The sequence below is a fragment of the Lichenostomus cassidix genome, chromosome 18 (genome assembly GCF_008360975.1).
Source record: "Lichenostomus cassidix isolate B80296 chromosome 18, HeHo_3.0, whole genome shotgun sequence".
Taxonomy (NCBI): Eukaryota; Metazoa; Chordata; class Aves; order Passeriformes; family Meliphagidae; genus Lichenostomus; species Lichenostomus cassidix.
In genome coordinates, this window is record NC_139498.1 from 6,176,567 (window position 1) to 6,196,511 (window position 19,945).

Sequence of the window (19,945 nt, forward strand, 5' to 3'; positions counted from 1 at the left end):
ATGGCCGAGGGGCCGCCGAGGGGCCGCACGCCCAGCCCAGGCCCCGGGGGAGCACCGGGGCCGCCGAGCCCCCGCGCGGCCGGAGCGGCGGCGGGGTCCGCCGGGGCGCCGTCCCCGCCTGCCGCCGCCTCCAAGTGGGTGCGGCTGAACGTGGGCGGCACGTACTTCGTGAGCACCCGGCAGACGCTGTGCCGGGAGCCCAAGTCCTTCCTGTGCCGCCTCTGCTGCCAGGACGGGCCCGAGCTCGGCTCCGACAAGGTGAGACCGCGGCGGGGCTGGGCTCCCCCCCCGCACCGGGACAGCCCCTCCCTGAGCCGCCGCGGCAGCCGGTGTCACCGGGGTGCCCAGGCTTGTCCCCCGCGCGGGGTGACACCCCCGGCTGCCGCTGTCCCCCGGGCCAGCACCCCCGAGGCTCCTGTGCGGCCCCGGCGTGTGGATGGGCCGATCTCCCGCAGTCCCGGGGCACTTTGCTCTTGACACATATCATCGCCGTGTCCCTCGTGTCCCACGGCCACGGAGTCGGTGACATCCCCAGGAACGGGGCGGGGCTCTGCCTGTAACACCCACGTGCCACAGGCTCTGCTCCCTCTCTCTCCAGTTGTCCCTTGACTCCACTGAATGAGCAGCCCACCTTTCCACAGTGGTCACAGCAGGGAAGGAAACTCCTAGAAACACGAATGTTACAATTTCTCACGCTGAGCATGATTGTTGTTTTGGTTTTTTGATGCATTTCACTTCACTGTCATAAAAGATCGCAGTGTGCGTTCCTTGCATGGCTGGACAGTTTTGAAGTCACTGCAGTTTATCGTAATGATTCTGCAAACAGTTATTCTTGCAATTACAGATTTTCCATAAGATCTGCTGCACAAGGTGTTGCAAATATGTTGTAGGTGGGTCAGACAGAATTAATCAGGTCGGTTGCTGCTCCATTCAGAGTTTAATCACAAGATAAATCCTGGTTGTGATTGAAATATCAGTCAGCAGTATCAGTGAGGAGAGGAGATATTTCAGAGCGGGTTTGCACAGTTTCTGGTTGCTTTAGAGTAGATTAGCAGGAGAAACAACGCTTTAAAGTCATTAAGAGAGAGACAGAGTTCTGCAGAGGGTTTGTCAGTGCTTCAAAGCTGCCTAAGAGATGCTTTTGGCTGTGAATTGTTGGTTATTTAATACCAATAGTTGTATTGCTGGAGACATGGCTGGAGCATTGCAATGTGTGTTTGCAGTAGTGGAAAGGGAAAAAAAGAACTATTTTGCCTGTCAGGTGCCCATAGGTAGAACTGGAGATCCCATTTTTCTCCAGAGCCTGCTAGTTAAAGTAGTCTGGAGGACAAGTTTAGACAGAACACAACAGCCAGGTTTTGGTTCTTTTGTTATTGCAGTGGAGAAAAACCCTCCTAAGCCTAGCTTTTCTCTTTTTGTCTGTAAACTGTATAAGTGCTTCCTGTGAGGCATCTGCCAGCATTACCAGGCTGCAACATTTGTAGATCAGATACTGAAAAAGAAAAATGGTTTAAATGTGGCATTATTTGTACACCTCCCACAGGCAAATGAATCCAGGTCCTCAAAGAGAAACTGTTGAGCCTATTGTGTTAGATTGAAATTATTTTTTCCTGGTGCCACTGAACCATCCCTGTTGTGTTCTCAGGATGAGACAGGAGCCTATCTGATCGACAGAGACCCGACGTACTTCGGTCCGATACTGAACTACCTCCGGCACGGGAAGCTCATCATAAACAAAGAGCTTGCAGAGGAAGGTAACAGAAAAATACCAAAAAAGGCTGTCAGTGCTGTTTGATAGCACATCCAGGAGCCCTCACCAGAAGCTGGTGTGAGGGTGTGAGCAAGTTTCCCAGGAGTGCTGTTAGTACTGTTAATTGCTCATTAATGGGGATTAAGTCATCAGATTCTGTGTATTCCCAAAAGCAGAGGCTGCAGTTTACAGCACACCCTGTCACTGATCTGCTGAGCCCAAGGTCTGTTACAGCCCATCTGCCCCTCAGAGACCACAGTTCTCCCTGAGCAGGCAGCTCTGAGGGCTTTCCCTTGATGGGGCTGGGTGAAAAAATAGACATTGAACCATGAGATTTATGCTAATCCCAGGGAAAGGGGAATAATCTTTCTTAAAGATCCTGTAAGTCACAAAAGGAGGTGACAGCTAGTCAGGCATTTTCCCCCAGCCTGGGAGCAGAGGTGGGTGGCACATTTGGGATTCTGACATTTGGGCTAGATTTGGAGTCAGGAGCAGGTGTTGCATCCTTGTGGCAGAATCATCTTCATTCTGCCCTGTGCAAAGTAACAGAATTTGTGTCTCCTTTGGGTTCCTCTCTCAGGGGTGCTGGAAGAGGCTGAGTTTTACAACATCGCGTCCCTTGTGCGGCTGGTGAAGGAGCGGATACGGGACAACGAGAACAGAACCTCTCAAGTAATGCCCTTTGGAGTTATGGAGTCAGTTCTGTGCACAGGACAAGCATGGCTGCAGAGACTTGCAGAAGCAGTTCTTTGGCTGAGCAGTAACTGCTGTTAGGTGGATCCAGGGCATGGCTAGGAAAGAGTCTCCAGTGTGGTGTTATAAAGCACAGACCACTGAGTCATCTCAGCACTGTAGGGAAAGGCAAGGGACACAAGGAAAGGAGAGGGGCCAGGAGCAGAAATGGGTGGTTATGAAGCAAAACATCCTGCATGGGTAAAGAACAGCTCAAACTCTTCCTTCTCTAAATCCTTTCTTCCCTTTGTCTCTCTATGGCATTTTTCCCATTGATGCTCAGCTGATACCAGCACACCCAGTAGATTCAATTTCAGAAATGTTTTCAAAAAGCAGCAAATGGCTTTGAAAGCCAAAGAAGTTTTGCTTTCACTGTTGCTTAGACCCCTGGAAAGCTTTTAAGAGAAGTGTGCCAGGCATATGGATCTGGTTTGGAATCAGTGGGATGAAACCTTAGAAAGCCTATGGGGCTCTGACTTCCTAAGACAAGAGCAGGAGAGGCTTATTAATTTTCTAGATATTAGTACAGCAACTACTAAACTACAGCAATTGTTCTCTGTGCTCCAGGGACCTGTGAAACACGTGTACAGAGTGCTGCAGTGCCAAGAGGAAGAGCTCACACAGATGGTGTCCACCATGTCTGACGGATGGAAATTTGAACAGGTACTGTTACCAAAGAATGGCAGAATTTCTTTGAAAGCTGGCTATGGAATAAGCAGAGTTTCCTGTTCAGTTGCACTTCACACTGCTCTGCTCTTCTGAATAAGCAGCCTGACCTGGGCAGCAATCCACTTGTGTCCAGTCTCTGACAGGGGAGGGCAGAAGTCACTCAAGCTGCCAGAGAGATTTCATTTTCTCTCAGGACTTGTCTTCTTGTCAAATCCCAGAGCAATTCTTCCATTTTCCTCCATCATATACACCAGGCCACAGTATAACAGTTCTATCCAGGAAAACTACCAGAGCCATGAAAAAACACAGCATGACTTCCTGGAACCTCAAAGCCACAACTGCTGCATTTTCTAAAGAGGCACTGAATGACATGAGAATTCCTGCAGATGTCTTTGCAATGCAGCTGGTTCCAGGGCTGGTGTCGCTGCAGTTGCATATGGCATTAGTTCCAGGTTTGGTTTCTGGAATCAAACACAGTTCTCTTATTTCTGAGAAAGGAGAACTGGAGCCAGCCAGCCTGTGTGTTATGTTATATTAAGAAACTACAGAATAGGCTCTGAGGATTACAGCAGTGTCTTCCCAGTTAGTCCAGCTTCAGTGCAAGTGGATAGTGCGGGGAATGTGCTGACATGAAGTGAAGCAAAGGATTAGGAACAGCACTTCCCATCCTTTGTTCCTATGAATCTGTTCTGTAATGCCTGAAAACTATCTCAGAGTGAAGAGGCAGCCAAAAACCTGCCCCTGTGAGGAAACAGTGAAATCCTGTGACCGATAACCACTCACTGCTCCATGGAAATGCAGTCCTCCAACACCCAGATTTTGCTGTCCAACAGTTTACAGAATCTGCCTTTCATACATCCATATCTACACCCCCAAACCTTTGAGGCTACAGGCAGTGCCTTTCCTGGGAAACTGCACCCTTAGATCTTTCCTAATCTTCCTTTTCAAATCTATAATATATAAATATGGAGCTGGCTTTTCTAAAATCATTAGGACATAGAAATTAAGGTGCAAGCTGCACATTAAAGTTTCCTGCGTACGCACAGTTGATAAGAGCCACAGTGCTTTCTTCAGATGACTTGAATTTATTTTCTGGAAAGCAGTACTGAGTTGTAAATGACAAATTAGCTCTGCACTCCAGGATGTCCTTTTAATGTAATAATGATAAATGAGACAGATGGGATTTCTTGGATCGAGTCCAGACCCCCTCAACACAACAGTAATAGAATATAATCCCGTTTACACAGATACCAGACTCCATCTTGGCAACATCCACATAAAGGACAGTGTCTGTTTGCCACATGTCCCCAGTTAATCCAACATCTGCCTGGGGTAAAGAATTCCCATTTCCACATCAGTCACAAGGCAGGTTGAAAGCTGAGTTCAACAAGGACCAGGCAATTTGCAATGCCTGCCCACGTCTAAATGAGCTGGATATTGTATATTGCACAATCTGTTTTCCCTTTTTCCACCGTCAGAAATTGGGCAATGTTTTGCTGTGTTCAGCATTAGTTTCAGGCTGGAATTCCTTCCCGGGGCTCCAGGTGCCACTAGAGGGCTGTGGAGCTCGGCTATGTCCCTGCCTTACACACACACACAGAGGAGGCTGCAGGGGACACTTTGGGTCCAGAGCAGATCTCCTGGGAAATAGTCCTATTTCACAGTCCTATCTATATTCCTAACTGTAGGAACAAAATCAAGACTTATTGATAGCTACCTTGGTTGTCTCCTGTTGCACAGCTGATCAGCATCGGATCTTCCTATAACTATGGAAATGAAGACCAGGCAGAATTCCTCTGTGTTGTGTCCAGGGAGCTCAACAATTCTACCAATGGCATTGTCAAGGAGCCGAGTGAGAAGGCCAAGGTAAGGCACCTGCTCAGATCTATCAACTTGAATTCCCCTAGGAAAGAAAAGCCTTTCCTGCACCAAGCTGCAGCAGCAGTTCTATGAATCAGCTTTCCCATTGCCTTCTCTATCATCCCCTCTAGGAAGATTTCATGTTTTACTGTAGGACAAGAACTAAGCTCTTTGTGCACTTCAAATTAAGACCAAAAAAACTGAAAGAAGGAGTAACTTGAAAAAGGAGAATAGAGTAGGAAGGACCTTTGAAGTTAGTCAGGTTTTGTGGTTGAATGATGTCACAGGGAGAAACAAGATTTTTTTCTCCCCATCCCTGGAAGTGTTCAAGGCCAGGTTGGATGGGGCTCTGAGCAACCTGGTCTAGTGGAAGGTGTCTTCCCATGGCAGAGGGGTGGAACAAGATAAGCTTTAAGGTCTCTTCCAAACTAAACCATTCTATGAATCTACTTTTTTTTCCGAGAATAGAAACAAAAGGCAACATCCTTACCTCCTGGCAAGCAGCTGAGCAGGATTTCTAGAGAAGGGGCTCACGTAGCTTTAACCAAACTGTCAGTTGTGGTAGCATAAAAGCCTGCAAGCTGCTCTCACTTCAGTCCATGTTTCCTTTCTCTCAAAAAAAACCCACAAGGATTCTGAATAGGAACTTTTGCAATTAAACTTGTGTGTGGTGTTCATAGGAGGTCTCCTCTGTTTCAGATTCTTCAGGAGCGAGGATCCCGGATGTAGTTCAAGTGTCCACTCCATTAAACTCCCAGATGTCACAGGGCAGTCCAGCTGGGCAGAGCATCTCTCCGCAGAGCAGCCCAGCCCTTGTACAGTAACCAAGCTAATGCAAAGCAAAGCTGAGCCTGTCCTGCCAATGGCAAATAATTCTGGTCATAACCAAAGGCTTTCCTCTTACCCTGGAAACTGAGGAAGGAAAAGACTCTTCCAGTTGGATAGTCCTTTCCACAAGTATTTGTTTTATTTTCTTGGCCAGCGCTGTATTGAATTTTTCCAACAATGGCTGGGCTGGATTCCCAGTCGGAGCCTTTGTGAAGGTTGCTCAGGTCCTCAGGCCCTTGTAATCAATCCCACCTTCCACAGGCTGCTGTGGGTGGGAAGGTCCATATTTGAGCTGTGCCATTTCTTGCACCCAGGTCTGCCACCAGAAAAGTGCAGGGACCTTGCAATGCTCCCCCCTTCCCCCCAGATCTGAAGAACAGGGCTTTAAAAGGAGGAACAAAACAACCACTCCTAAAAAACCCACACAGACTTTTCCATTCTTGCTTTGTATTTGTTCCTTGTTCAATTCTTAAGAGCTGAGTTTGATCTAAGGGGAGGGGAGTTGTGTGTCCATCTGACACAGGTCTCACTGTTAACACTATTACAAGTGGGCTCCTGGTATTTTCCAAAGTCCATTACTTTGCATGCATAAACAAAGAGGCCTGTGTTCACCCAATATAGTGCTAGAGTGATAGTCCTGTCCTTTACACTTCTCCACAGAGGAAGAGTGGTGACATCTTCCCCTCCAGTACCCTGCCTGGCCATATCTTAGCCTGGTGCGAAGTCACAAGGTTTAGGGACTTGCTGCTGCCAAGTTCAGCTTTGCCTTGTTTGTCTCTAGCAGCGTGGGCTCTGTCTCCTTCCCTCTCACCTGGGAGGGCTTCAGGCAGAATTTAATTTGTACTGTACCAAGCAGGTAGGTTTGTTTTACCCCACGAGATCCTTTGCGGAAGAGATCCCCTATTTACAAACAGGTGATTTACCTGCAGCCCCCCCCATGTCCCCACCTTTAAGAGATCACCTCAAATTACAGAGGGACATCACAGAGCTGGGGTGGGGGGGTTTGGTGAAAAGTTGCCAAACTGTTGTAATGTTTCTTGTCCAAAGTGATGTGTCAACTTTTGTGACTTTTCTTTCCCTTTTTTTTTTTTTTTTGGAATGCCTTGGGTGGATGTGCAAAATGTTCGTTTGTGCCTCTCTTGAATTCTAATCTTAGCCAAACTGCAGTCACTGGTTCCCCTCTGTTACTCTGTGCCACCCCTAACCAAGGGCATGTCCCTCCTAGTCTGGTAAATGGAATTTCACAGGAATTTGCTGCATGTTTTTCCCCTTTCATCCTAGCTTTGTTCTTTGTAGCCCGAGTGTCCTGGCACTTGGGTCATTTTCAGTCAAGTCCCAAACTGACATTACAGCAAAGCTTCAGTGATGCTGGAATTCAGACATTGACAAGCTCAGAGCAGATGTTTCTCAATAAGCTACCAGAAGATTCCTCACCTGTACTGAGGAGTTGGGCTCCTTTCTGGAGGGCTTCAGCTACCCGTGTTCTCCTGAAAGTTTTAACATAGAATTAGGCAGGTTTCCCATCTTACCACTTCTTGCTGACAGGGTCCTACTGACAGTCCAACAACCAGTTCAGCAACCAAGACGTGCAGCAAAGACAGTGGCAGTGCTGTGCTCTGCCTCTCTCCAGTCCTTCTGCACGTCCTCTTGCCTGTCCTCTCCATCCTGCTTTGCCAGTGTACCTCCTCCGGTGGAGCCTTTGCCTCATTCTCAAGACAGACTGGTTAACTGTCTGTGCTAGATTAGTCCTGGTAACAACAGACCGTGCCAAATGTCTTTGAATTCACATTGTGTCAGTGACAGGCTGAATCACAGCTGGCTTGCCATCACACTGAAAAACCCAGCTCTGCTTCCCTCCACCTGCCCTGTTTATAATGTGGTGAGCTGGTATTGATGTGATCAGACCACACACCTTGGCTGGGCCTGAACAACACTGTGATGTGTACAGATCTCCCTCCTCTGTCCGTATCCTGTAGCCTCAGTCACTGTCTGTGCTCACAGCTAAGAAATCAAGAAGCACATGTATGCAAGTTAGCAGCCTAAAAAGCCCTTTAACACTCTCATCTGTCTTATTGCTTGTCCCTTCCTCAGAGGAGGGAGTTTCTGGGAACTGGTCAGGCTGCTTTTGTCACATCAATGCCAGCTGAGCACCTTGCTCAGCCATGGAGCTCAAAGCAGCACTGGCTGCAGAGGGAGACTTACTGTCCAGTGCCACTCAAGTAGATAAGAATAACAAACACCTCCTTGGCTTTTTTGTGTCACTAAAAACACCACACACGGTGAAGCCCACTGGAGGGTTGCTTGATGCGGAGTGATGCCATTGCTCTCTCTTCTGAGCCACAGAGAGCCTAAAAGTGACCATTACCAGGTGAATTGCACAGCTGTTTAACCGATGAGCACAAGAAAGATCAGAGTTGCATCTTGGTTTTCCCTTCTGTGCTGCTTTTGGCAGTGAGGAGGTGCCAGGGGACCATGGACTCTTTGGGTTCCATTGCAGGGTCTTTTCAAGAAGTTCAGCAGAGCAAGTTTATGGTAGAAAACCAATCACTGGTACTGGATGCTCAAGTTTTTAGGCAATATTTAGGACCAGGCATGAAGTCCATCCAGAGCAGGTACATTCCCAGTGAGGGATTTCTCCTTCCCTGACTGTGCTAGGTCACCTTTACCCTGAGACCAGGGCTGGTCTCAGCATTATGCACCGGTTGCATCCCGTCTGTGCTCAAACAGGGCTTTTCCTTCCATTGCCTTTCACTCAGTCACAACTATATCAAAATTAGTGCTGAATTAGGATGAAGTTTGTCCCATTCACTCTAAAGAAGTAGCATGTTGTGGTGAGTAGAGTAGGAGAGCAGGGGTAGATCTACTGACTGTCCAAGAGTGCTTGTGCCTCTTGGGAAGGTTCACTTTAAAGCATTAATCCTGGGAATGGAGCGTATGACACTTTGGTTTTTTAAAAAACTTTCCCAGTGGCCTAAATTGTTCCATTATGGCAAGACTGGAAATAACCTCTTGAAGTGTCTTTGTTTCTGCACATTTTTAAAAACTGATTTTTCTCAGGGGTGACTGAGTGGGCTGAGGCAAAGGGGGCCTGGTTGGCTGCAGGGGCTGGAGCAGCTGGGCCATGGGCTCCTACCCGGAGGTTTTGTACAGTTTGTCACGTGTCAGTGCCCTTTGCTACTGTTTCTCTTTGTTTATTAAATGTGTTTGAATAACAGTTGAGATGCTGTGATGAATTTTTTTTTCCAATAAAGATTCTGAAATGGGTTTGAAAAGTTTGAAGGGCAGTCTGCAGCCTGCTGCTTTCCCTTCGCCACCCTGATATTGCATTATGGGGGAGGAAATGTGCACATTGGGCACCTGTGTCTGGCTTCAGTTCACTTTTAACAATGACTTGCCAAAAGGAGAGTCTAATGAGATTCTGGAGTCCTCCTAGACTGCTTTCAGGGATAAAGGTACAACTGAATCTTGTTTCTGATGCTTTTCTATAAAATAATCTCAAATTCTGCATTTATCTTACCATTTCCACTGACAATGACAAGCAAGTAGAACATTAATACAATGAATAAATGTGAATCACTTAAGAAGAGGAGCTGTCATTTGCTAAACCCCTACTTAACTCCAGACTACATGGAGGAGGGGTCTGACCACTTCAGCTTTGGTGGTGCCAGAATTTAATACCACCAGCACAGTGGAAGAGGATGAGACTCTTCCCCACACAGGGAGCTCACCAGAAACCATGACTGAGCCAAGTCACCACATAGCATGAGTTGATTAGAGAGTATTTTCAAACCTCTTGACCCATCTCAGTATCCCAGACTTGACAGCAGGTCTGCACTGCCAATGAACTGGCCCAAAGCAAAGGCACAATAAAGTGCCAGCAGTCTTGGGCAGAGGTGGAAACCGCAGGGCTGGCACTGCTGACACCACACACATATTTGTTCACCAGGGAGGACTTGTCAGCAGTAACTCAGATTACAGCCAGCATTTCCATAATACCATAACACCCTGCTACCCCACCTTAGGGCTGTCCTACGAGGCCACATAAGCTGCAAAAGCCTTTGTGCAGGGCTTTTAACCAGCTCCAGATCTGCCAGGCAGGCGGTTCCTCTAACACAATGCCATGTCACCACGCAGGAGACACAATGATCCCTCAGTGGTTCCTACAGAAACCACAGGCTAGAGCTGCTAGGTCTTTGCACCATCCTTCACTTTCCCATCCAACACTGTGCAGCCCATTAACTCCTTTAAAAATTAATTTCTTTACTTGCTGCAGGAAACAGGTGATGCCTCAGCATTACCAAGCAGCGAGAGGTTGTGTGGGATTGGCAGCATGTGTTAACTCACCCAAAATAAAACTGAACCCTGTACACCAGCTCTTAATGTGCAGGTCCTGCTGCTGCCAGGAGCCAGCCCAAAGCTTGGCTCTCCTTGTTGCCAAACCCAGGCCACTCTAGAGCTGCTGCAGCAGCAGCAGAAGGGAAAGGGGGATGGTTTGCAGCAGAACTGGCCTCAGCAGAGGGTTATGGTCCTGACTCTTGTCTGGGTTGGTCAGAGCACCCCAGGCTGCCTCCAAATGCTGTTGCCCAAAGAAGATATGGGATGCCCAGTGAAGGTACTTCCCCAGGGACAAGCAGCTCCTTGCTGTGCCACCCCCAAGGCAGGAGGTGAATGGCACCACAAAAACGCCCAAGGGATTTAGTACCTGCCCATAGCAGGATTTGGTCCCTCCTACTCCCAGAAACAACTAGAGGGAAAAAATTCTCCAGGTGGCTTTGCCAGGTGTTTGGGGGAAAGATGACTAACAAAACTTCACAGAGATTTTCTGATAAAGTCAGTAGGTGGTGCATGCACTGAGCTATGGCAGAGCAACTTGAAAATCACACCATCAGACTTTTCTGCATTGGAAATTGAAAAAATTCCACATCCTCCTCTGGAAAAGAGAGGCTCAGGCTCTCTCTTGTACCCCAGGCTGTGTCCAGGGCCCACCTGGCTCCCTGGGGGTGGTGCTCACCTCCCCACAACACCCATTAGTCACCCCAGCTGGAAGCTCACCATGCTCCTCACAGTTTTGCCTGGAACGCAATTAATTAATTTGTTTTTCTGGCCTGCCTGCTCGTGTCTGTGGACAAAGAGAAAACCATAATTGACATTAAAGATAGGAAAGGGTTTTAGCACTGTCAGGCACCCACCAGCATCCAGGTGCTTGGCCCGAGGCTCCAGCAAAATGCAGTGGAAACTGCGGCTGCATTTCCCCTCTCTGCACACATGGGAGGGTGAAACCCAGCGGTGCAGCGGTCCTGCCACAGCCATACGTGCATCTTGCACAACCCCTCCACACGTTTTCTGTTCTGCCTCAGGCTGTCGCACACAGACGAAGGTCAATTCGTCACTCACCCGCCCACCCTCACCCGGAACAAAGTAATCAAGCCAGATCTGTCTGCAGACAGGAAGCCTGCAGATATTTTCAATCCAGTTTGCTAAGTTGTTTGGGAAACAAGGACCTTGGCCATGTCCTTCCACCTAGATCTGGTTTTGAGGCAGTTATTGAAGGTTTAACCCAACTTTCACACAGGTAAATAACTGCCACATACCCTCTTGCTTCCCAGGCTGGAGAAACACGTTGGTTACTACAAACCACTGTAAAGAAAGAGCTGCAATGCCCTAGTAATTGCCTTCAGATTGTGATGTAACATGAGCAAAGGCTTATCTCAAGAGGTATTTGACCTTCTGGGAATACTTCCTATCAGAGGCCTCCATTCCTCCTAGGTGTTCCCCAGACTTCAGCAGATGGGAGTGTGACCCAAGTCCATCATCAGTCTTTACTGATGTACTCTGTACATCAGAGGAAGTACACAGCGTCCTCAAGTTTCATGTGTCTCTGACAGACCTTCAGTGAACAGAGAGCTCCACTGGTCTCTGTGTCACCAAGAAAATCCTTGAGCTCAGGGCAGTCTGGGCAGCAGGTCCTTTACCACAGCCAGGAAAACATGCACCAGTGATCTCAATGAATTCAAATGACAGTAGCTAAAAATGAGGAAAACCATTTGGGCAACCAAGCAAGGAGACAGTCCACTAACCCAGGCACTGAGTTCAAGATTTCTCCAAAAGAAGCAGGCAGATTAGGCACTAAAGGGACAAAAAACACCTAATAAATGGTCATCTTCATCCTAATGTTCAGTGTGTTTTCATCTAAAATTTGAATACAAAGAAACACATAAAAAGTAAGAACAAGATGGTTCTATTTGCCAAACCAAAGGGGATTTGCCCATGAAACAACTGCTCAAGGCCATGTTTTGCTGTTTCCAAACCCCCCCTCCCAACAATATGATGCACAATATGCTGAGATGCACAGGAACCTGTGCTTCCCAGTGGGATAAAGACCATCTGCCTTTCCTTTTCCAGGAATCACAAAAGGGAACATTGTGAGCCCTCTTGGTCTAGTTGGGAAGAGCCTAAGTGTCAGCACTAAGTTGCTATATCTTCTCTCCTACCCTGTTGTGACCTCTAAGAATCACCTACACCTTCCTCAGAGCAGATCTTCCTTGGACAGGAGATCCAAGCAGGGCCTGGCTGGGATGGCAGAGCATCTGCTGAGATCTAGAGAGCCAAAGCTGAATAGCTGGAGCCCAAAACCCAGCTGGCTTCCTACAAACCAGACTCCAAAATTTCTGGCTGAACACTTTCAACCCCCCACAACCTCCTCCACCTGCTACACAGGTCAAGCAGTAAGCCACAAGGAAACCCTTCTCTTGGTCCTTCTCCCACTGAGTCCCTTTTTCCTCATTAATAAAAGGCAATTTAAATGACAATTAAGAGCTTGTTAGAGGGAACCCTCAGTCACTGCTCAGGGTTAAAATGTCAATCTATGAAAGAGATGACCTGCAGTAGCATTAGATTGTACCCCTAGCTGCAACACATCACATTGCCCCCATGCTCTGTCACATCCTCACCTACTCCAGGAGTTTTCCTGCAGCTAATGACAAGGTAACTTCATTTCTTGAAAAGCCCCACTTTCTCAGGAACACACCCCCTGCATCGTCTTCAGAAATGCTGGTAATTACTGGAAGAAAAGCACCAGCAGCTTCCAGATCTCCTCAGTAACCTCGGCCAGGTTCCTATCAAGGACCTCCATCTGTTCAGGTACAGCATGCCGCCATCGGTCCCTCTCTCTGCCCACTGCCAAAGCAGTGTGGCAGGTCAGGGTGTCACACAGCATGAACAAGAGCCGCTTCCAAAGCCACCTCCAGCGTGAGTTTATGCAATATCTACCTCAGACTCATCTCCTGATTGCCATTGCCTCAGGGAATGCTGCCCTTCGTGGCACCACACTTTCTATACAAAGCCCAAGCTCTGGGACAGCCACAGTCAGGGACCAGGGGGGATGGTGGCAGTCAGGAGGGCAAGGGCCAGCATGCACACAAACCATCTGCAGTCACCCACCAGCCACAGATCTACCACCTGGATAAAGAGCAGGGACAAGCCACATCTTGCTGAATTCCTGCAGGCCAATGGGAGCTGTCAGTGCATGCTCTGGTGCCAGCTGCCTCCTCAGCTCCCATTTCCCATCTCCAGGCTAAACCGTGTTATCCCCAGCACTGGCTAATGGCCATTAAATCTGGTCCCAAAAGGGGGATTTCTCACCTGGTCTTATACCCACATTATCACCGATTAATGCGCACAAAGCAGCCAGGCAGACCCAAAGCCAGCCCAGGAGAGCTGAAAGCAGCAGTGAAACTGAGCAAAAACCAAGCTATGTAAAGAGCTGGACTTAAATGCAGCTGGGGAACAAACAGGGTGGAGAAGACGTGGGAGGAGGACACAGATGAGGCTGGTCAGGCTAATTAAGACCAATTAGTGCAGGCAGGACCCTGATACCTTTTGCAGGGGGAGGATGTGGGAGTGATGCTATGGGAACTGCTTGGGAAACTAAGGATAAACCTGCACTTCCTCCATCCTTGGCACAGCACCATTTTCTCAGTACCAGCAGAGCTGATCTGAAGGGGTTTTGCCAGAGTTTTTCAGATCCTGTCCCAGCCTCAGGAATCTGTTTTCAGGTGCTCTGAGAGCTTGGTTTCTGTTGGGTATGTCTAGGTTCCAGAGGTGGACCAGAGCAGGAGTTTAATTTGTGACTGAGCCTGGGGCAGGAACAGCTCCCTGCCACAAAGCACTCTGCAATCCCACAGCTAAAATGTCACTTCATTTCCGTTGCTTTAGACAAAAAACAAAACTCAAAACCAAAAAAACCCCCCCCTCCCCCCACCCTCCACTTCCTCTGCAAGAATCAATCTGCCAGAGGATTTGCTAATCTGGATCTCTGGAACAAATTCAACTGGTCTTTCTCAAGTGTGATTTGCAAGCTCTGAGGCGTTTGCGCTTTGGTTTCCAGCCACAAAGAATCACAGAACCATCTGGGTTGGAAAATACCTTTAAGATCATCGAGTCCAACTGTTAACCCAGCATTGCCAAGGCCACCACTAAACGATGTCCCTAAGATGTGGCCTGCCCCAAAGCTGCTGCTGAGGCTCCTGAGCATGGGGCTGGTTTACCAAGCTGTAAGATGCTGGTTAGGACAGGCAGAGAGCAGGGGACTTGCAGCCACCTCCACTGTGCCCCAGGCACAGCCTCTCCCCTGAGGGTTGCAAGCGCCTGATGACAAGTGACATCCAGCAGAGACAAGCCCATACCACTGGGCCAGGCTGCACCACTTGGGCTGACGCTGCAATCAGAGCTAAATCTGGATTCTCTGCTGTCACCTTACTGGATGACCTTGGAAAAGTCAGATGGGATATAATATAAGTTACACCAAGCAAGCCAAGGTCTCAGGATGAAAAGGTACTTAAAAAGTCACTTATAAAGGTATTTATGAAGAGAGAAGTTCTTGGCTTTCCTACCCCCAACAGACACTGAGTGACTCCAAAAAGCAGTTTACTACCTGCTCAGTTTACATTAAACATCTCATTTCTGCACACGCAGCTTATTTTACACATTCATAAAATATGTGTCCAGCACACACCAGGACTGAGCTGGCCGGAAGGAGGGTGCAAGAAACCTTCATTTCCATTCCTGCTCCCAAGCTGCAGGCATCATCTGGTCTCTGAACATGCCTCCAAGCCCCATTGCTTTGGGCAGCAGTTCTGCCTCCCCCCAGCCACACTCCTGACTCCTCTGCTGGACCCTGTGACTGGGTCTCCCTCCAGAGTGGATTCAGAGAAGTGGTCTGTTCATCACCCCACACAGGTGCCACTAGTTACACATCCTTACTGAAGACTATATATAAATATCATCATTATTTGTATAACATAAACCTGAACTTGTGAAATATAAACCTCTTCCTTTAAGGTGAGCTACATAAATGCCCCAGGCCCTTGTGTCTCTTGGCTTAAGGGGCTCCCTGTCCTTGCAGGGAGCAGCCAGGAGCCCTCATGCCAGCAGCTGCTTGTCCCCCATAGGTGCTGAGGGAAACTGAGGCACAGAAGTAGGGAGAATCACTGTGTGAGTGTTCCTGGTCTGCTCCCATAAACGACAACTACCAGGGCTGCTCCACATCTAGGGAAATCCAAAGTTTGAATGTTGGTGTCTTGGGAATCACTGGAGGAAGAAGAAACAATATTCAGATATGAACAAGAGAGGAATAACTCATCAGGGCAGACAGTGACCAGCAGAGAGTGACCAGAGAGAAAGACTGAAACAGGCAGTTTCTCCCTGTGTCCCATCCAGGGCACTAGTGTGTCCCCAGGTGCTCCACAGGCTGGTGGAGAGAAGCACCTTTGCACTGTTCACCTGCTCCCAACAAAAGCACACTGTTTGCAGTAGGCACTCAGGTGTGGCTATTGCAGTGAACTCCAATCCTATTCCCAACCCTACTAATATGGGATGATCACGTGAATGTGAAAATCTGCCCGTGTTTTGCAGGTGTCCCTGGTCTGTCACATTCACTGCTCAACACCAGGAGCAGTTTCCTGAGAGCATCAAGGCTGTAGGAACAGGACAACACACACCAGCCCTCCACTTTCACACCGTCCATCCTATCTGGATACCTTGGAAGGGTTAATCCGAGGGTTTGCAGCGCTGCTGTTGCTCGGTGTGGCACAGCCGGCTAAGCCAGCGCTGGAACAAACTTGTTCCTTTACCTTTGTGCAGGCAGGAGGCAGCGAGGAGGCAGCGAGGAGGTCGTGGGGAGCCTGGCAGCACATCCCCAGGGTCCTTGCAGCGATTGCGCAGGTCGGGCTGCCCAGGGGAAAAGGTGTCCTGCAGCCAGGGACAGAAGGCGGATGAAAGCCATAGGGTCTGCAGCCCCACTGAAGAATCCTCCCCCGTGAGCAGGCGCCCGGGGAGATGTGAGGGGAGCCAGGAATCTGCTGGACAAACTCAAGAGTTGGACAGGGCAGCTGGGAACAGAGAGGAGCTGTGCTTCTGCCTTTTTTTCCAGGTTTGCTGTTGCCGGGGAGAGGTTTTAGGCTGTCATCCAGCTAATTCACACCAGAGAGACAAGCACTTGAATTAGTTGCATTATCTGCGCCCAGCTAAAGTGGACAAAGGATTAAAGTGTGCTGAGCACCACCACCGTGATTTGCATCTCAGAGCCCCTTCCCACGGGCCCCCTCTGCTCCCAGCCTTTTTTTTTTTCTCGTTTTCTGGCTGTGAGCCAGCCAGCATAAGAGCCCTGTTTACAGAAATGATGCCTAGGTTAATATTGCAAAAGACTTCATCAAAGGCTGTAGTCGCTACTGAAGCAGAAGGGTCTGACCGTGGGCCATGAGCTGACCGGGCTGCGCACACAGGGGATGAGCCGCAGCCACGCGGCGCTGCCCTTCATTTGGCCAATTCTGGTCTCAGCCTGAGGTATGAAACTAACTTTCTGCCACCATGGCATATTTGAAATAATGAGCAAAATCAAACTCTTATTCATCGATAAAGCTGCACACAAAACCTAAATGCAGCTGTTGGTTTAGGGAAAAAACACTATTTGAGTGCTAAGTAAATATTGCGCTGTGCAGTGACCTTATGGGCACTTTTTCTGAGCTCATCCAGCTGCCAGAGGTTATTATTTTATGCATGTTTATTCATGTGGAGAGGATGGGGAATGTTATTGCTATACATTTCATGCTGCCAATCTCAGAGAAATCCAAACTGGAATCTCTCAGAAGCAGCTCGAGATCTAGAGAGGTAAAGCAAAAGCCTATCTGCCATCACTGGATTCTAATTAATTAATGGCTTTTAAAATGTTTTTTCACCACCAGCACTTTGTAGGTAGGTGTAGTTTTGCTGAAAGTCTTACATTGAACTCTGCTGTGACACGCAACCTTTATAGGTTTCTATTTTACTTGGCATTCGTAGTTTTTCTTCCTCTTCTCGGCATGGAGACTGAGTGACCTTAGCAATTGCCAGCAAGGGGACTCCATATGATGAAAGCGGGTGAAAGGGAAAATAAGGGCGGAACTAGGTAAAGCCAATTCATACCTCAGAGGAGGTGTGGTCCTGTCCTCTACCTGGCTGTGGTCACAGTCTTGTGAAATATAAAAGGAGAAGGCAGTGGTTTCTTAAGCAATCTGGTGCCAGGATCCTGTAGCGAGAAGGAAGGGAGGTGCTGGAAGAAATGCAGAGCAAGAATAGAGTGTCAGCTGAGAAAGGTGTGGGACACACCGGTGCTCTGAGCCTCAGGAACACCATCAGCTCTTCCCTGAAGGCCTATTTGCTGAGCTGAGGGTTGGACGGTGGCTGGACTCCCTTCCCCAGCAGGCTGGCTTAGAGAAGAAAGGAGTTATCATGTCCCAAGGAGGAGCAGCAGGACGCGGTTCTGCCAAGCCCCAGGACCGGGGATGGGCATGGATGGTCCTGCTGGCTGCAGTGGTGCTGCAGGGGCTGACACTGGGCTTCCCCTGCTGCATCGGTGTCTTCTTCAAGGACCTCCAGCACGAGTTCCAGGCCAGCAACAGCCAGACGTCGTGGTTCCCATCCATCATGGTGGCCGTGCTGCATGGAGGGGGTGAGTGACGGCAGGGAATGGCCTCCTCCACCTCCTGCCCTTGTGCTGCTGGTGGTGGGATGTAATGAGGACACTTTTAGCATTTCATTAAGGTGGGCGGTGGAAGGGACTGGGAGGTCCAAGCAAAGTGGCTGTTTGGCAGTTCACAGCATCTCCAAGCCACTTGGATCCCACAGTCCAAAGCTAAATATCCACAGACATCATGCTCCTTTTTGTCACTCTCAGACTCAGCCAAGACCCTTGGTCAAAGAAGGCAAATCCCTTTCTCAGCCCAGCTCTTCCAGATCAGCAAGAACTTAGTTATTTCCCACAGAAGCTCTTTGAATAAGCCAGCATGCAGTGCTGGAGCCTGGGTGCTTTCTTGGTTCATCTTCTGTCCACAAGAGCACATCTCCTTCCAAGTGCCACATGACAGCTCTGTTCCCTGTGGCTGAAGAGATGCCAAAAGCTGAGCTCCTCCAAGCTGCCAGCTGAGGCAAAGCCTTCAAAGCAGCTCCTTGGGTGGTGGCACAGAGCTCACACCCATGCAGGCATCGGGGTGGACGTGAGCAGGGCTGGATAAGCGCAGAATGTGGGTCAGGCGGCACCCTCCGGCTGCAGGGGTGGAAGGAACATTATGCTCTGTGAATAGTGGAGTGAATCACTGATTTTCCCCATCAAAAGAAAATGTGGGAGCAGTACAGGATAGTGGTCCCACATTCCACACACAGATGGGGGGATCCTATTCTATTCCTGCAGAGAGAAAATCAAATCCCCCAGCAGCTCTAGGACTTCCCAATGTGTGGTCTGTGATTTGCGACCCCTCCATGTGCAAATCTTATGCTTGTTTGATAAACAGACAATCCAAACCCTACCAGGCAACACAAGCAAAGTTCCCAGTGTTGTACCCGAGCTTCTCCCTGACTTCATACCTGCTCCCTTCCAGTGCTGATGAAAGCTGACACATTATAAAGGAAAAAAACAGCCCCAGAGCCCTGAGTCACGCTGATGTGAAGGCTGTGGCAGGTTCAGTCTGTCCTGTGCAGGACATGGCTGGCAGCCACCTGCATGGAATTGAGAGTTTGCACCTTAGCAGAAACAGCTGGGTCCAGAATATCAAGGTGCAGATGGAAAGAGATGTCAAGGGTAGTGACAAGGGGAGGAATCACCACTGAGAGTCAGCAGAAATAGGGCAGTGTCCTTGGGGCTTGGAATTTGGAAGCTGTTGGGCATTCCCCATCCTGCCTTCCAGCCCCTGTGAACCTTCTGTGATTAGTGGGAAGGATCCAACTGGGACCTGCTGGCTCTGGGAAATGGGCTTGGAAGCAGCTTGGTCCCAGCCATGTCCAGGAAGGACAACTCTGGCAGTATCCACAAGAATGTCAATTATCCTGTCATCTTTAATGAAGTAATTGTTGTGTAGGAGGCTGGAACCACAGTAAAAGGTAACACAAAGACAGCCAATATATAGATCCAAAAGTTATAAATTAGATAAGGAAAGAATAGCCCTGTGTTAATGCTATTCACAATAGAATTTGTCAGGGCACAGACAGAGACTTCTACTTTGCTTGCCAGTTATGCTTCCTCTTGCAGGGTGTTACAGCACAGGGGGGCTTGTTCTTGTCCCCCAGTAGCACAAGGCAGCAGTAACATAAACCAGAAAGAAAAAACAACAAAATAAGTGGAGATCAAAGCCTCCCTCTCAGGCCAAGCATGCATGGCTTTTGCTGCAACTTCTGACCTCCTCTGCAGGGGGCCAAGCTCTGTTTGATTCAGGTTCTCTGGTTACATCCATCATCTCAGCATTTAAACCTTTCCCAAAATTGCATTCTGCTGTCACCAGTACCTCTCAGAAGTTCTTCTCTCTTTTCTTCACCTTTGTTCTTTTTAATTCAGATGAACTGAGGGGGAAAAAGAAATTATTTGTTGCAAATTTGGTAAAGGGAAAGGGAAATAGGCAGAGCAGCCTATTCTTGAGGCAGTCATTACTGGGAGAAGGTTCCATGCAGGAGAGCTGTGACAGGAAACAGGGAAGGGCACAGGGCAAACAATAGCTCATAACTCAGACAAACATATCCCATTATCAGTGCTACGTTCTTAGGTAAAAGCCATTAACGATTATTTTGTTACAATATAATTTG

General features: G+C 48.6%; 2 protein-coding genes and 1 long non-coding RNA gene across 3 annotated transcripts in view; 2 read left to right on the forward strand and 1 right to left on the reverse strand.

The window, feature by feature from the left end:
* Positions 1-9,053, forward strand: KCTD2 (potassium channel tetramerization domain containing 2). Its single transcript, XM_085077723.1, has 6 exons — positions 1-258; positions 1,646-1,754; positions 2,331-2,422; positions 3,050-3,145; positions 4,892-5,017; positions 5,711-9,053. Exons 1-6 carry the CDS (start codon positions 1-3, stop codon positions 5,738-5,740), a joined length of 711 nt encoding a protein of 236 aa, XP_084933849.1. The 3' UTR covers positions 5,741-9,053.
* LOC146429565 (uncharacterized) overlaps positions 5,370-19,945 on the reverse strand; it is a 22,838-nt gene continuing 8,262 nt past the window's right edge. The window contains exons 3-4 of the long non-coding RNA XR_014855600.1: positions 15,970-19,705; positions 5,370-5,623 (exon numbers count right to left, since the gene is read on the reverse strand). This is a non-coding gene — a long non-coding RNA (uncharacterized LOC146429565). The remainder of the gene's footprint in view (positions 5,624-15,969; positions 19,706-19,945) is intronic.
* SLC16A5 (solute carrier family 16 member 5) overlaps positions 17,606-19,945 on the forward strand; it is a 9,177-nt gene continuing 6,837 nt past the window's right edge. Inside the window, exon 1 of the mRNA XM_085077720.1 lies at positions 17,606-17,825. Within this exon, the coding sequence (XP_084933846.1) occupies positions 17,606-17,825 (220 nt within the window). The remainder of the gene's footprint in view (positions 17,826-19,945) is intronic.